This window comes from Strix aluco, chromosome 14 (assembly GCF_031877795.1).
Source record: "Strix aluco isolate bStrAlu1 chromosome 14, bStrAlu1.hap1, whole genome shotgun sequence".
Classification (NCBI taxonomy): Eukaryota; Metazoa; Chordata; class Aves; order Strigiformes; family Strigidae; genus Strix; species Strix aluco.
Genome location: NC_133944.1, coordinates 14493432 through 14510116, shown reverse-complemented (window position 1 = coordinate 14510116; position 16685 = coordinate 14493432). Strand labels below are relative to the sequence as shown.

Sequence of the window (16685 nt, the reverse complement as noted above, 5' to 3'; positions counted from 1 at the left end):
TTGGCCTAAATAAAATATGAACCCAGAATAATGAAAACACTGTGAGTTATGCTCTCACAGAGTGAGTTGGAAGAGTTTTATCAAAAACTACAATTAGTTGTCAAAAACATCCCTAAGCCATGACTTTCTTGTGTAGTTTAAAGACTTCAAAGCAGTGTGTCATTCAAGAATACACACTGCAGTGCAACTGGGATGCAGCTTAGAAGATAATGGTAATAGCAGTCTTTAAGATCCTTAGATGAAAGTGTTTTTATAAACATTAGTTAAATGAGTTGCTAAAGATAATTCTAGTCAAGAACTTCAGTATTATTTAATTGTTGTAATTTATTTCAAAATAGAAATATCAACAGATAAATGTAGATGTTTCCAAAAGCTGCACAGGAAGCAAGAATGTCTTTGCAACTAAGTCTAAAGAATGTAAGATAGAGACCAAATATGTGCAATGTTTGGATGTTTTTTTTTTCTCTCTTGAAGAACAAACTGATACTGATAAAACTAATTACAGAAGAAAATGGAGAAACCTGGTTTTTATTGTCCAAACAAATACAAATCAGGTAAAAAACATTCCCTTAAAACTCACTTGGGTAAAGACAGTGAGAAAAGCAGCACACAACAAGCTGCCAAAAATATTAATAGATTATATCTCACCTGGGAGAAACATACTGATGGTAGACTACTGATGAATGAAAGACAGCAAAAAACCACAGAATAAGGCAATTTCTGCTGCCTCTGAGCTTTGTGGAAGGTAAATGAAAGGGAAAATGACTAAAGTATCACAAACATGATGGGAAGAAATGCAGTCACTGATTCAAGGGATTTTTCTTTCTAAGTTGCTAAATGTTCTCCACCAAAGGTACAGAGGCTGTGACTCTGGCCATGCTGTATGCAGTGGGGCTTTGGCAATCAGGAAATTGTAATTAATTACTGTTCATGGTGCATTTATTTTGCCACTTAAGTTTGGAGCCCCACAGCACTATTCAGTTTAGTACATATAAAACGAGACAGATTTAGGCTACCATTGCACCTGTAGGATGATGTACCTACTCCTGTGTGCTACATGCTTTGATTGCAACAAGCTACTTCATGCTGATTCTAGATCTCTTTGAAGATATTTATGCTTACTTTGTAGAAAAATCCTGGATTAATTAAGACAATAATTATTTCTAGACTGGTGGGCTCTGGATATAAAGCATGCATAATCCATAACCACAAGCTAGACCATGACTCCATGATTTTATCACTAATCTTCCACACTTCTTTTAACCTACCCAGTCGATCATTCCTTGTGTTTTTCACTGTGGTTACAAGTGCAACTGAAATGAAGGGCCCAGAGTTTGTAAGTGCACTCAGAGTGCAGAGCCCGTGGATCGTTGCTTCTGTCTATGAGAGAAGCTGATGAATGTGATATCTACTGCAGAGCCAGGTGACCTGCTGGCATAAGTGGAAGAATGTTTGCCTGGGAAATGAAATGAACTGAAAAGGTAGAGAGGAGAAAAAATTTGGAAGATAAATAGTACTGGCAATGGCAACCTTTAGTGACCTCAGTGGAGCAGCCTAGAGATGACAAGATACTCAGGCTGAAAAAGGTTGATGATTTATAGACTGTATGTACGAATGGCCATATCTATTGATATGAATTATAAGTAAGGACAGATTATCTGTCAAAATAGGAAATGGTCTTCAAAAACAAATGTTTCTGAAAAATGATTGGCACAAGGTGAGAAGAACTTTGTCACATTCAATTAAATTAAATGAGCACAAACAACTCTTCCAGTAGGTTAAGAACAGTGAGCAAGACAAGCTGAGTGGCACTGTGGTTATAGCCTAAAAAAAATTATTGGGTGAATGTCCAACCTTCCAAAAGCTGATACAAGATTAAGTTATTACATTCTAGGAGTCTGACATATATTCATTTGAATGTACAAATATATATTTGTGTAGGTAGGTTTTTTCTTTTCTTGTGCCATAATGCAAGAGTTTGTCTATCAAATATACAATGCCAGATATGCCTTAGGAGCTAATAGCAATGTTTTATTTAGTTAGAAGCAATAGAAATATTTTGAAGCAGTTACTCATCTTTCTGATCAGTGCCAAGTACAGTGGATAGGAGAGAGGTGTTTTTATTTTGTACTGTAGTCTGTAGCAGAGGTATTAAAAGAACTGGAGTAAAGAGTGGTTTCTACTTGTGGAAACATTAAGGTCCAAATAAAAACATCTAAATCAAAGCATGTTGCAAGTGTAAAAAGAAAAACTTATTGACCTAAATGTACAGTCTTTCTATCAGGTAGTCAAAATTGATGGCATTATAGGGGAAGAATAATTATTAGGTCAGAATGTGTTGTGCCACTATAGGTACTTCAGTGGGAAAATATGAGACATATTGTTGTGTGTATTAAATTCTAGCTTGCACAAAACCTCAGTGTACTTCAGACCTTTGGGATATATACAATTACAGGCAAACTGCTAGAAAAGCTACTGAAACTCCTGATGTTTTAGTACTCAATTCAAAATTACAGTTCAGTTGGAACTGAAAATAGAGGGAAAACTCCAGCTGTAACCTCTCACAACTGCCAAGCTGTTCTGTATGGGGGGATGATGTCCTACAGGTGACAGTTCAGACTAACATCTGAAATACCTTGTCACACTTATTGATATCCAAATGGAGAGCTCCATTTTTTTCCAAATAGCTATGTTACATAAAGGGTGCTGTCATCAGTCACCAACTATATGTGAGTTATGCACAACAGCTATGGTTACAAACTAAACTGCTTGGTATCCTCCTCCTGGTCCAAACACTGCCTAATAAAAAGCCCCAGTGCTGTTAACCTATGAAATAAAACTTACCACATTTAGCTGCTTCTTGTTATTCCTTTAACTTCAAATGTAGACAAGGGAGGATAATTTCTGTGCACACAAAGTCTGTTCTCTCAGGGCATACATTCAAGCAGTTTACATTATGTTTTTAAGAACCCTCTTTTAACCATTAAATCCCCATACATATAAAATTTCCTGGACTTGCTATGAAATTATGCATTTCTCAATAGCTCTTTAGATCGTCCTTAGGCTGTGCAAACCAATAGATATCTGCAGGAAGCTGGCACTTTTTATTTGTGATAGGACCTAGAGGCTGACATGTATTGCAATTACTTGCAAATTATATGACAGCTCACAGAGGAAAATTTGGAGTTCTGTTACTATGTTACATGGTGGGAGTAAACCAATTCTGTCCAACACTACTATTAGATTGTTTGCAGAAAATTATGCACAGACATCTGTATATTGGTAATTTTTACTACAGAATTTTTTGCTAAAGATAACTCAAATACAGGCTCATGCTAAGTCCTGAAGACAGACCATCATTTGTAGTCTTTGCCTTCTGATCCCAGCTCTGCCTCGAGGTATGTAACTGGTGTTTGGCATGGGAGAGGACAAAGTCATAGTACAGTTGCCAATTCTGTAACTGGCTGACAAAAGAGATCAGTCACCACCACTATGTAATATTGTTAAACATGGAAGTTATCTTCCCCTACTAATTCTACTGCTGTTTATAGACAGAAAAGACCATCTCCTCTGTCTCATGTTTCTAGTTCCTGTAAAAGCTAGGTAAAACCAAGTAACATATGCATCTCTAATGTGGTTTAATTCCAGAATTGCCTATTTTAAATTTCTAATGCTGTAAAAAAAAATAAATACGTAGCACGTAGTAACAATACGGTACATTACATTTTGAATATGCACTGCTAGAACAAGGCAATATCATAATTAATGTCTCAAGGTTATTAAAATGCTATAATGCAAAATAGTTCATGAAGAAAATATATCACAGTTGTGACACAAACTGGTTGCTAATTGTGTTAGGACAGTTAATGTCAACAGTTCTGAGTTTTCTTTAAGCAAGCCAAGTTATAATCTGTTGTTTCTCTCTTGCATTTCATTAGGTGATAGTCATAGTTGATGCAGGATGCTAAACAATGTAAGAACAACTCTAATGAGTCAGACAAAAAGTTCATATAGCTCAGTATCCTACCTTTAACAGTGGTTATAAGCAGATACTAAGGAAAGAATGTGAGAATAAAGCGTGCATTCAGTGATATTTCCCTCAAGTTTTTCCCTATCTTGCAACTTCCTGACCAGAAGAATGTTTTATAATCAGTCATTTTTTTCTTCCATTAACTTGTCCAGTCCCTCAGCATGAGGATTCCTCAGTTTACTCTATTGCTGTATCAAGAATCCCATTAATTTCAACATTGTATTTTATCCCCACAGATTTTAATCTTCAAAGATAAAGTATGATACATTAAAAATGTTACAAACCATTCATTCATCTGTTTTCATAGATTCACAGAGGTGTACAGCTGGAAGCCACCTTGGAAGGTTCCCAAAGCCCCATCAGTTATGCCTGAACTGCTACTGTCAAGTGTTCTTCACAATTTCCAGTGCGGACATTCCACATCTCTTTTCAGGTATCCAATCTTGAACTATTCTTAACTATTAAATATTCTACAGTTGGAAAAGACTCATTTTCCTCCCCTCCAAGTCTCAATGAAATCTTTTTGCTTCTAATTCAAGCCTTGGCTTATTCAATTCTTGGCTTATACACAAAGGTTACAGAGAATAGCTCATGTTTTTCTATTTACATTTTTGTTTTGAAATAGTTCTAAAAGTGTTGTGGTGTCTTCTCTATCTTTTCCAATATTCCCACTTATATTTCAGTCATGTAAATTTAAGCATAGTTGTTGCAGTCCTCTAGATGCTGCTCTAGTTGGGCCACAATTTTCTTTAAATAAAGCACTTAGAGCTACATATCTTCAGGTAATGCTTTACCAGTGATAAAGTAGGATATGTTTCTTCCATACAAGCCTCCATCCCAACAGGGCAGCCTTTTTCATCACATTATGGTCCTGTGGACTCATCTTCAGCTTATGATCTACTGTAACCTCAGATCCTTTTTTGCAGATCGGCTACCTAGCTATTACTTCCTATCACAACACGTCCTACCTTCATAGGGCATTATTTGTCAAGATTATTTTTAATTCTAATCCTTTTTTCATCGGTATTTGCAACTCTACCCAGTTTACCACCACGTGCAAGCTTTATAAAGCTCATTCTGTCTTCTGACACCTAGTTCATTAACAAATATACTGAACAGTGCCGGACCAAAGAGACTTGCAGAACTCTTCACAGAACATCTCTTTGGCCTAACAGGGAGCTGTTGGTAGTTCATCTGTAATGACTGTTTTTGAAGCAGTTCTCCTCTACAATACTTATATCAGGTTTCTTAGTAAACATGAGAATGTCTTGTGAGATGGTGTGAAAATCTTACTTCAAAGTTTGATAGCTACTGCTAATATCCCTGTTTCCAAGGCCTGTTATCCTATTATAGCAACAGATGTGATTGCATTGACATAATTTGTTCTTGATAAATCCATGGAGGCTATTACTTATCACCTTATAGTACTCCAGCTGCTTACAAATAGGATTATAGCTTTATTTTGTATTTTAATATGCACAAAATCTGAATGAAGGCTTTGATAAATTGAAGCATTATTAATTTTGAAAATTTAGTATTAATACTACTGTTCACCTAAGAGACTGCATTACGTATTACATGTCATAGCTGTTGTCCTCTTACAATTCTTACACAAATTTTCTAAATACAGTGAGCCCTGTGGAAGTCCTCAGTGCCCCCTTTTCCTCCTCCCATTGCAAACACTATCAACATATGATTGCAATGCATCCATTAGCTATGGGATTGAGCAAATTGCACCTGGTTTTGCCACTTCTACCAACCCAGGATTTGATAACCTGCACCTCAAGGCAAGTGTATTAGCAGTGCCTGGGGCTAGGAGGTGGAAGCATGACCAAACTGTTTTCTGAAACCCCATTCCTCTTGATGACATTTCCTTGTTCACTAGGAGTTTATCAGTTTTGTCTGACTTCTCACTTACAGTTGATTGTTTTGCTAAATTGCTAGATATGTGGAAAATACTCCATTTAAAACACAAATATCTAAGGCTAAGTAATGTTAAATATAGCTGCTGGTTAACGTTTCTTAGTTATTGCACTTGTTTCTCACAGCCTGGTCTCTCCTAGAACCCACCCCACAGACTCTGGTCATCTGCTGGGGATGCTCAGTCACAGTAAGAGCATGAAGTTAATGGAACGGTTGCACTACCAGCTCCAAGTGTTCACCCTAACCACCCACTCAAAACTGGCTTTCTCAGTAGTCAACAAAAGACCCCTCTTGGGGGGCTTTATGGTATCCAAGTCAGAATCTCAGTGTCTTTCTGTAGGGTTGGACTTTAACTTCATCTGGCAAAATCAGGTGGCTCAGCTGAACCAGATACACATTTCAACATCCTGAGCCTGTTGTAATATGGGCAACACACCATTTCTTGTACTTGTTCACTTGCTTCAACTACAGGAACTTAGCATTGTCTGAATCCATTTGAAAAGGAGGAGGAGAAAGCAACCTAATAGTTTTCTTCTTTCATGAGGCACAAAAAAAGTATACATTAGAACTAATATTTGCATGCATATAGGATGTGGGTTGTTCACCAAATAGGCTGGGCACAATGGTTATAAATTTTCAGACTGCTACTTGCATAAATTGAGATGAAGTGCCTGAAATGAATGACACTTTTATTGTAAAGCTGGTGTCAGACTGAATTCTGGCTCAGTACATGCAGATATCAACATTATGTCAGACCACATGGTAGTCTCTGGTTAATACTGCCTAATTCTAGGAATCGGAGTTCTTTATTTTACTATTTTATTTGTGAGTAAGCTTATACTACTTGCATCTTGAAAACTTTCTGTTGAACTTTTCTGTAGTTACAGGAAGCAAAGCTGGGAAGGTTTGTAGGTTGTAGTTTAACACTGAAGATCTCGGGGTTTGATGGCAGCTTGGATTAGGATAACTGGATGACAAGATATTCTGCAGCTTAAAGATTTCGGAAATGCCAGATTCAGGGTGTGCCCAATGCCCCTGTGGCTCTGGCTCAGCTTGTCTGCATCCTGGCAGACTCATCTTACAGGCAGGAATGCAAAATGAATCCAGCGGGCTGTAAAGGTGAGCCTGCCTGGCTCCACTTGTATGTGCTCAGGGAGCATGTACAATATAATCCACTGGAGCACTCTACACTGTTGTGTTTTGCCTCTTTGATTCCCAGGAGGAGTACGGGAATGCAGAAAGGATGTCATTTTATCTTGGGAGCAGATACCAACTTTCCAAGCAGAACATATATGTATTCTGTTGTTTTTTCTGTAGAAGTACAATGCAATGGTATCATTCGAAAAGTTGAAATCACATCTGAGATCTAAAAGTTTTAAAAAGTTGAGGTCGGTATTTCCTCGTAGGCTTTACGTGACATCATTTTTTGTCCATGTTATGATAAAGCCTCCTAATTTCACAGATATGTTCTTCCCCTGCTTTTAGTCCATAAAAGATCTTGTATCTTCCTTTAAGAAAAAAACCCTTAAATATTTTCTGCAAGAATAAAAGCTGTTATAACTGATACTGTTACAGTAGTTTTTAAGTGCCATAATTATGCTAAATATTTTGTCGAGTGTGGCAAATTACATTTGCAACTAACTGGTGGTTTTTTGGACAAAAGTAATTCTTGGAAGCTGTTCTGTCTTCATTGGCTGCTGTGGTTGCATAGGGGTGAATTCCCAGCTTGCAGGAAAACAAAGGGAGGATGTTCTGGAATAACCCTCCAGAGGCATGAGGTGTATCCCTCGTTGTGCCATGGTTCCTGTGTGATGGTGCAGTTCCTCCTCTAGCTCTTTGCAGGTGGTCATCACGTTTCTCTCTCCTCTTCCAGACTTCTAACTTAAAAGATTGTGATTTGAAGGACTGTCAAGTATTTTTAATGGTAGCTGAATCAGTGGGAACTCTGTTCTCGCTGTATTAGGTGCTATAGCCTAGGGAACCACCCCAAACACCACTGGATTCTAGGTTCATCAAGCCAGACCCCCACATTAATGGATACTTTTGATCTGAGACTGTGTAAACGGCATATTTTTAAAAGGTTATGACAAGAGAAAATTTGGCTTTTCATGGTGGTTGCAAAATGTATACTGGTCAGCAAAACTGCAAGACTTTAATGGATGTGAAGTGCTAAAGTCCAGAGATAGGATCACCTGCATTATTAACATGAAAGGTATTTTTCATTTAGCCATCTCTTCAAGACTATTGCTGAAACATAAGGAAAAGAAATTACTTGAAAGCAGGAAATCTGACAGTTAATAGAGATCACAGTCAGAGCTTTCCAACACTATAAATAACCAAAAACTGTCTTAGAATATGAATAATTTGAATAATGAACGGTGCTACCAGCTCTGTGGAGGATAAAAGCAATTAACATGTAAAATAAACATCATTTGTAGATAGCTGAGGAAATCTTATCCATGGAGGACACCCAACCTTCTTTAAACTCTCTCCTCCGTCTATAAATTATTTACTCTTTCCTTTTTCAGGGTTGGAAAAAGGTTATTATTGTTCTGTCACTTGTCCCTTCTACTGATGAGAAACGTATTGCTCAGATGCTGAATGCTCCTTTAACTGGGGAACTGGCTACTGTGTTCCTCAGATACACCTGCACTGCTCGGGAACCCTCTTCATGGTTTCTTCACGTAGATTTTGTCGGTGATGAGTGGCAAGAGTGTCCTTGATAACTGTGCTGCTGTGCAACATGGCCTTTGAGAGCGCTGCCTCATTTGGTTTGCAAGAACATACGTTAATGACTGTACAGAGGCTGTGTGCGAAACTGTCTTCAGTTCTGACAAGTGGACCTAACAAATCAGAAGGGTTAAAAAAATGCATGTCATTAGCCATGAAAATGACTTAATATTCTGAATTTTCATTTAGAGTCTCTGCACTAATTATTCCCTTGGCAGCAGTAACCATTAAAGATATTGTCCCTCTTCTAAAGATAGAGAAAAGGAAAGGCAAAGTTTTTGAAATGTGAAATATTAAAAATTATGTTTTGATTTTAGTATCTTTATTCCCCTTATCTGAAGAGCTTTTTTTATTAAAGAAACATGAACTCTGTTCAGCAACTTCATAAAGACTGTTTCGTTCTAAAGGAGAAAAAGTAGCTAACTGAGAAGAAACAGATACATGGCTGCTGCTTCATGTCTAAGAGGCACACGGATGAAAGGCAGGCAGTGCTGCTCCTCTCTCTGGCATACATAAAGCTGTGCTTTACAGCTTTGCTGCTGAAAAACATCAGGCTCCAACACTGATCAACCTGCCAATCCTGTACCAGCATCAAACTGTCCTTGCTTTTAGCTCCTGCCACCCTGGCAAGTCCACAGCAGTGAACGATGCTGGCCTGGCTGCCTAAAGCAGACTGTTCCTACGGCTGACAGGGAAAAGTGTGATTTCATACAGCCGCTCAAAAATAAAACCATGCAGCACATAGAGTTGTCTTACACAAATATGAGGAAACTCCAGCTGTGAAGAGAGAAGTGGGTCTTCAGACATTTTTGGAAGGGGAAAGGTGTCCCATTAGCTAGGTGAAATCTCTGAGTTTGATTTTTGTTTTCACTGGCAAGCAGTTTTAAGTGAAAAGGATCTGACATTAGGAATAGAGACCTGGTAAGGTCCTTAGTGAAGTGGAGGGAGTCAAAGAGCAAATACAGAGACGTCGTAAAGCCCAGCAAGCCAATGAATACAATGAATCTCCAGAATTTAATAAAATGTAGCGGTATTTTTCTGTGTACTTGAACGCTTGTACTTGCAGCCCCATGGGGTACACTGACCATGAAACGGGTATCGCTACCCATTTGTATGGTGGTAATGTCTGTAATTAGTGGCAGTAGAGCTCCTTCCAAGGACATCTTAGCCCACAAAGTAATTATGAGCTCATTACTGGCAATCAGCACATCAGTGTGTGGAGGTTTACCCTTGCTTGAGTCACACTTCCCCCTTAGGGAGTCTGGGTCTTCTAGAGTTTCTGATCCCAGAGAAGACAATACAATAATTGGACATTATTCCTTGCAAATCACAGCGTTGCTAAGGTTGGAAGGGACCTCTTGAGATGATCTAGTCTACCCCCTTGCACAAGCAGGGTTGCTCAGGATTCTATCCACTTGGATTTGAGTATCTCCATGGATACGCCACAACCTCTCCAGGCAACTTATTCCAGTGTTTGACAACCTTCACAGTATTTTAATGTGTTCAGATGAAATTTTGTGGTTTTTAATTTGCACTTGTACTTGCAATACCAAACTGTGAGTGGTTTTGGAGATGTGAAGACTGTTAACTCTTTACCTTAATTCTCAAATTCTAGTAAGTCCTGATTCTTTTCTAAGGCACACTTGGCCCATTAGGGATGAGCTTTTTCCCACTTTGAAGAGAACAAAGTCTTGAACTGAAGAGAGGATGAAGCCTATCAGATCTGCATTACCTAATAAGCAATCCTTCAGCTTCTTCAGCTGTTATGTCACCAGTCTGGTGAAAAAAGGTATTGCTGGCATCTCATGTTTACAGTAAAAGCTGCCAGTTTGTTCTCAAACACGTTCGATGTCATGGTGCTGCATTAGCTGTAATTGGCAAGATTTGGTCGTCAGTTTGATGCAATTTAAGTAACAGCTTATCCTGTGCAAGTAATATTATGCGTGACTCTTTAAGCCCAGATGTGATGTAACTACTCTAGCTTTCACTGTGTTCCCTTGTCAACTCAGAAACTGCCCTGCCATTCCTTGCTCTACAGGAAGCGTATTTATTGGTACCACAGTTACTTAGTAATTATGTAAACAAAGATTAGGCCTAAATAATGTACCTGTGGGCTAAAAAACATTTTTAGGATGAGGTAAAAGTAGTCACTCAAGAGCACATGAGCAATGCCCTGATGCTACTTCAGGAGTTACTTTTTTCCTAGAAACAGAGAATTTGAGGAAAAAATCAACCCTATAATACAAGGCACATACGTGAATACCACTTATTTAGATAGAAGCTTGGGAACATCTCTCTCAGTACTGGTTTAGCATGATTTATTACCAAAAAAGTTCTTGAAAATGTTTTTGTGGACATAGCGATAAGGTATAAAGCCCAAATTTCTGAAACACTGTAAAATGCATACCTAAGAACTGCTGTAGTAGTCACCTATGGTCGTTTTTTCACAATTGTATGAAAACAGGTGAGCCAAATGCATCAATAGCTTGATTAATCCTATTTAAAACTTCATCTTTTACCTAACTGTCATCACAGCTTTACATGAGGTATATGTGAGGCTAAATATTCCAGACCCAGGGAATCCTGAGGATTGTATTTGCTATTTTGCAACTGGAGGGAGCACATTAATGCAGTGAAAGACAGAAACATTCACAGAACAGCAGTAATGAATGGGAAGCAAACAGGAAGTACAAAATAGTTTGGTGGGTTTTTTTTGGTTGTTCTGGAAACAGCAAACCTTGTGTCTCCTCTGTGCTCCTACTGTAGGCAATTAATTGCTAACTTTGTTTTGTACTGGCAGGACCAGCGCTGGCTAAAAGACTTATTTCAAGCTGCATTTGTTTCTCAATGCCTTCAGAGTCAGCAGCAAGGTAAGAGAGGTTTCAAAGTTTTGGCCTTTATTTGGCTTAGCCTGTATGCAATATGAAATGATAATTTTCACTCAAATCATGGAGTCTTAAAATATTGCAATGTTTAACATTAGGGATTAGTCCAGACCGAGTGCTTCTTAGGATTTATTTTTCACCCTCCATCTAACTCAGATTTCCCTTTTTACTTCCTTCTCAGCTTACTTCTTTTGGAAGTATCACAAGTGTTCCAGTGCCCTGACCACCTGATCTGATGTTTAGATATGTATAAGATCAAGCCTTATCTGCAAAAAAAGAATTATAATTCTAACATGACATACTTATTTTTGTCCACATCATCATAAAATTATATTGCTTTCATTCTAGCTAAACAATTATAAGCTGCCTCTGAACAATGTAGTTTTCTTTCTAGGTAGGTTTTTATTTACTTTTTCCTTCACTTGCTTTGAAAACAAACAAAAAAATACATTGGAAGGAAAAGGATTGTGTCTCACAGGATTCTATATTGAAACTTACTCCAAACACTGTTAGAAGTTTGTAGCAAGATCTTTTTAAAAAGATGTTCTGTCCCATAATGCAGTAAAACCAACAAAAGATACAAATAATGAAAACAGCTGGTATGAAGGAAACAATGGCTTTGTAGTTCAGTGTCTATCTTCAACCAGCAGCCCTTCAGGAGGGCTCCATAAACATATTCTGCCTCTGCTGTAGCATCTCTCTGACTAGACACACCAGAAGTCCACACACAAATACACATTATCGTAGAGTCAGGAACTAGTGCTCACTCCAAGTTTTTATTAAAATCGAACACAGGGAAGTATTGGAACATACTTCTGGTTGAGAATCTAGACAACCAGCACGTTTTCAGGATCACCTGGTTTTACAGAATTCCAGAATCTCGGTTAACCCTTTTGAGCGTACATTCACAGAAACATCAAAGTGAGCAAGCACACTGTTACTCAGCCAACAATCACTAGGTCATCACCAACAAACTGGTGAGTGGGAACCTCAAGGTTATAAGGAGCGGGACCTCTCCTGATTCTGCCAGAGGCATCGTAATGGGACCCATGGCAAGGGCAGTAATAACCGCCAAAATCTCCAGAGTTAGCAATGGGCACACAACCAAGATGAGTGCAGACACCTATTAATATGACCCATTCCGGTTTCTTTACCCTGTCTAAGTCATGCTGTGGATCCCTCAGTTTAGACAAATCAACTTCAGCTTCCTGATTAATCTCTGCCTGGGTTCTGTGACGCACAAAAAGGGGCTTCCCTCTCCACTTGAAAGTCATGTTCTTGCCTTCTGGAATGTCAGATAACTTGACCTCAATCTTTGAGAGCGCTAGCACATCAGCAGAGGCACTCAGGCTGGAAATAAACTGGGTGACAACACTCTTAGCAGCATATGCAGTTGCTACACATGTCGTTGCAGTCATCAGGTAGGAAAACCCTTTTCTAGCTTCACTGCTGCCTTGAGAAGATGTGGTGGGATTTAGCACATCTTGACGACGATAGGCAGAGAAGTCAGGTACCATGACATCATTATGGACAAAACGAACACTCGCAGGTGCTGCAAGAAAAAAAGAGTATGAAATGACAACACTTTCAGGTAAAAAAAATTATGATATATTTTAAGTTTTACTTTTAAAATTGCATTTCTGGAATAATGGGTAAAAGTTATTCCAAAGTTTGGGTAGGACTTCACTAGTTATACATTTCAATTTTAAGCTGCAGGAAAATGATTTCCAGAAGCTATTTTTGGTAGATGAACAGGTGATTGGTGAAACTGTTTTACCTATTCTTTGAAAATTACACAAAGCCTGATAAGGATGCAGGAAAATCTGCCAGAGTTCCAGGTTTAGAGTGAACTGTTTTTTTAGAAAATTTCAAGGAATAACTCCTGCAGGATACCATGACTAGCTAAGAAAAGACAGACCTGTTTTCCATTCAAATGTTTTCCTGAAAAAAACCTGCTGTGAAGAAATTTGATGTAGTAAAGTTTGCACATCTGTAGCTCGACACTTTTGTGCTTTCCTTTGACTTAAGTAACTTCTATGCCTTTAATAATCTTAAGTGTGGGGTTAAGCATTTTTAAGACTAAAATTGCAGTATTGGGTATTAACTGTAGTCAAAGCTAACTGCCCCAGTAAATAATTTTTAAATGTGCAGTCCCCTATTTGCCAGGCTCACTTCATAGAAGGATTTAGGGATACAGCTAATAATTATCCAATTCTCAAGCTTTTCAAGAGGCATTCCCATGTCAAACCTGTGTGCAAACCTAACAAGATGTGACACCACTAGTTTCTCCAGCAAAAGAAAGCTACCTCCCTCAATGAAAGTCTATAAGCCAAAGAACACACCACAGACAGAACACATTATTTGCCAAAGTGCAACCTCTGTTATCAGAAAAGAACTATTTTAGTCTTTTTTTTTTCCTAGCAGTTGGCACAAAGTTAACAGAGTTTTAATAAAATCCACTCTTTCAAAGTACTTAAAATAACTCTCAGGGATTTATATGTGATATAATGGGGAAAATACTTGCATATATTTACAAGTAATTCAGAGAAGGTATTTGCTATAGGATTTTAACTGCAGAGAACTTAATCTGAAATTCAAAATTCTGAGTAAACCATACTAATTTATTTCAGTAGGACTTAAAATATTTCACATTTAGTAACAAGCAATACAATTAACTTCTAAAAATTTCTTCTATTCAGTGAAAAGTGGGCTTGATATTAATTAAAACTCAGAGTAAGACTAAATGTCAGCTACATTAGTTATAGATTTGTACAGTTTTCACCTGAACATATCCTTTACAGCTGGGGGTCAGGTGAAGAATGTAGTTCTAATCACTACAGAGCACCTTCCACAAGGCACTGCCGCCTCCAGGGCTTACATCAATGTCCTACCTAACAGTGTGAAGCAAACTGCTGGGCCACGCTCAGCACCGGCCGGGCCCTGGCTCTCCAGGACGTGCCAACCGGGCCCTGTGGCCGAGGGCTGGTTCTGCAGGAACGACACGGGAACAACTTTACCCGGCTGATGCTTTCCTGAACGCTGCACCAATGGGGGGGAAATACAGCGATTCCAAAAGAGGAAGCAGCGATGGGTTTGGCATAGTGAATTCACTGTTAAGAGCTGTTCTTCTGCAACAGTAAAACACACCCCGTGTGCTCACCGCACACCTCTGCTTTGATGCCGCTCTGTTAAACACCTTATTGAACTACACGGAACTTTCCTGCGTCTTCCCAACTGCCAACTAAATATCCACCCGAGACTCATCAAGAGGAAGCGGGCTTTCAAGTGCCCTTAACTCTATAGCCATAAACGCGCGTTACAGTAATGATAACTGGCAATCAAGTATTTTTTTTTTTTTTTTTAAAAAAAGAGTCAGGAAAAGCCAGAACCTCTCAACTCAGTCACGACTCTGCTCCCCCCAGCCCGCCAGGCCCGAGCGCGGAGCACACCCTCGCCAGCCACCTCCCCTGGTGCCCCCGCCGGCCCAGGCCGAGCGGTGACGAGCCGGCAGCTCCCGGCCCGCGGCCCTGCGATGCCCCGGCGCCTCCCGCCTCAGGCGGCAGCTAGCCGCCAGGCCCGATCCCGCCCGCTCGGCCCAGGAGACGCGCGATGGGACGCGGCGGCCGCCGCCCGCCCCCGCCCCGAGCGGCTCCCCCAGGGCCCAGCCCGCACCGTTGAGGCTGGCGCCGGCGACGAGGCCCCCACGGGCCGAGCGGCCGCTCAGCGACTCCCGGCAGAGCAGAGGCTGCTTCGGGTCCAGCGGCACCTTCTCGGCCCGACGCGCCACCGCCGGCGCCAGCGGCTTCAGCGGGCCGGGCACGGCGTGCGCCGCGGCCGACAGGTAGGGCGCGAAGGGCCCGGAGCGGGCGGCCACGGACAACATGGCGGCGGCTGCTGGGCCGGTCACCGCTGCGACCTTCCCGGCGGCGGGAGGCTGCGCGCGCGCGTCACGCCGTCGCGCCCTGGTGGCGTCACGGCAGCGCCGCCGGGTGACGGCGTCATACGTCACGGCGTCGGGGCGGGGCGCTGCGCCTGCCTGCGCTTCCCTGGGTGGCAGGCGGGGGCCTGAGGCGGAGCTGCTGGTGCTGCGGCAGTGCCGGGGCTCCCAGTTGGGCTCCCGGTCCCGGGGAGCGCGGGAAGGTCTCGCTCCGGCAGCGGGAGCCGCTGGATGTGGGCGGGAGCTGCCGCGATAGGGGGCTGTGCTCGCGGGAGGGGCCGGGCGCGCCTGTCGGGGGTCCGGGGGCAGCAGTCGGGAACGCCCCGGTCCGGTGACGCAAAATGGGATCTTGAAATGGTGGGGTTAACGCCTGGGGGAGCCTGTGGAAGGGCGAGCAGGGCGTGTAGATGACGCAGGGGGTGTCCGGGGCTGTGATAAGTAACCAGCCTCCGGTGGCTGCGGTGGGGTGAGGCTGGCAAGGCAGACGCAGCCACAGCGTCTTCCCTTACCGGGATTAGTACTGTCTCTTTGTCAGGAACTGTAAAATTTAATCTTATTTCCTTGCTCTGTTCTTAACCTTTTACCTTCCAAACAGTTTTATTTACTCTCAAGGTACCTTTTTTCCCTCCAAAAACTTGGCTACCTTACTTTAGCGATTAGACCTCGAGGGTGAAGAGTGCTTTCAGCAGCTGTGTCAAGCACAAAAGGGTCTTGATCTTTGCCGAGTTTTTGGTGTTATCAGGAAACAAATTCTGTATCAGATTAGCCCAAATACACGGTAGTTACTTTCTTTACAGGAGCTGCTGTCTGAAAATACCCCTGCTCTGTGTGTCCCAGATGGAGTTTCATCTCGTGCTTCCTCTTGAGTTCCTGCGTCCAAATCTCTGCCTTCCTCTCTAGTACAGTTCGAGTACCAGGAGCGGTGGTGAGGCTTACCCCACCGGTGCCTGTCTCCTGCCAGCTCTGGGACTGGCCAGGGAAGTTTGTAGCTGTCTTGTTAGTGCTGCTAACTCCAGAGTCGAGTTTTGGGTTTGGTACTCTGAGAAGGTCCAATTCACATGAAGTGTTTTGGTTGGTGATTTTCCTGTTCACGGCATTACCTTGTTTCATACAAAACACTTAAGCACTATTACAAACATGCTTTTTTTCTCTTTTACTGTAATCATTTTGTTGAGGTATT

At 41.1% G+C, this 16685-nt stretch overlaps 1 protein-coding gene across 1 annotated transcript; it reads right to left on the bottom strand.

Moving 5' to 3' along the window:
- Positions 1-12325: 12325 nt before the first annotated feature.
- UQCRFS1 (ubiquinol-cytochrome c reductase, Rieske iron-sulfur polypeptide 1) lies at positions 12326-15514 on the bottom strand. Its single transcript, XM_074839596.1, has 2 exons — positions 15241-15514; positions 12326-13120 (listed from the first exon to the last, which is right to left on the bottom strand). The coding sequence occupies exons 1-2, from the start codon at positions 15449-15451 to the stop codon at positions 12510-12512; spliced, it is 822 nt and encodes a 273-aa protein (XP_074695697.1). The 5' UTR covers positions 15452-15514; the 3' UTR covers positions 12326-12509.
- Positions 15515-16685: the final 1171 nt, after the last annotated feature.

Coding starts and splice junctions, on each gene's coding strand:
- UQCRFS1 (XM_074839596.1), bottom strand. CDS start 15,451: ATGTTGTCCGTGGCCGCCCGCTCCGGGCCCTTCGCGCCCTACCTGTCG. Junction 13,121..15,240: donor CGCCGGCGCCAGCCTCAACG/GTGCGGGCTGGG, acceptor TTTTTCTTGCAG/CACCTGCGAGTGTTCGTTTT.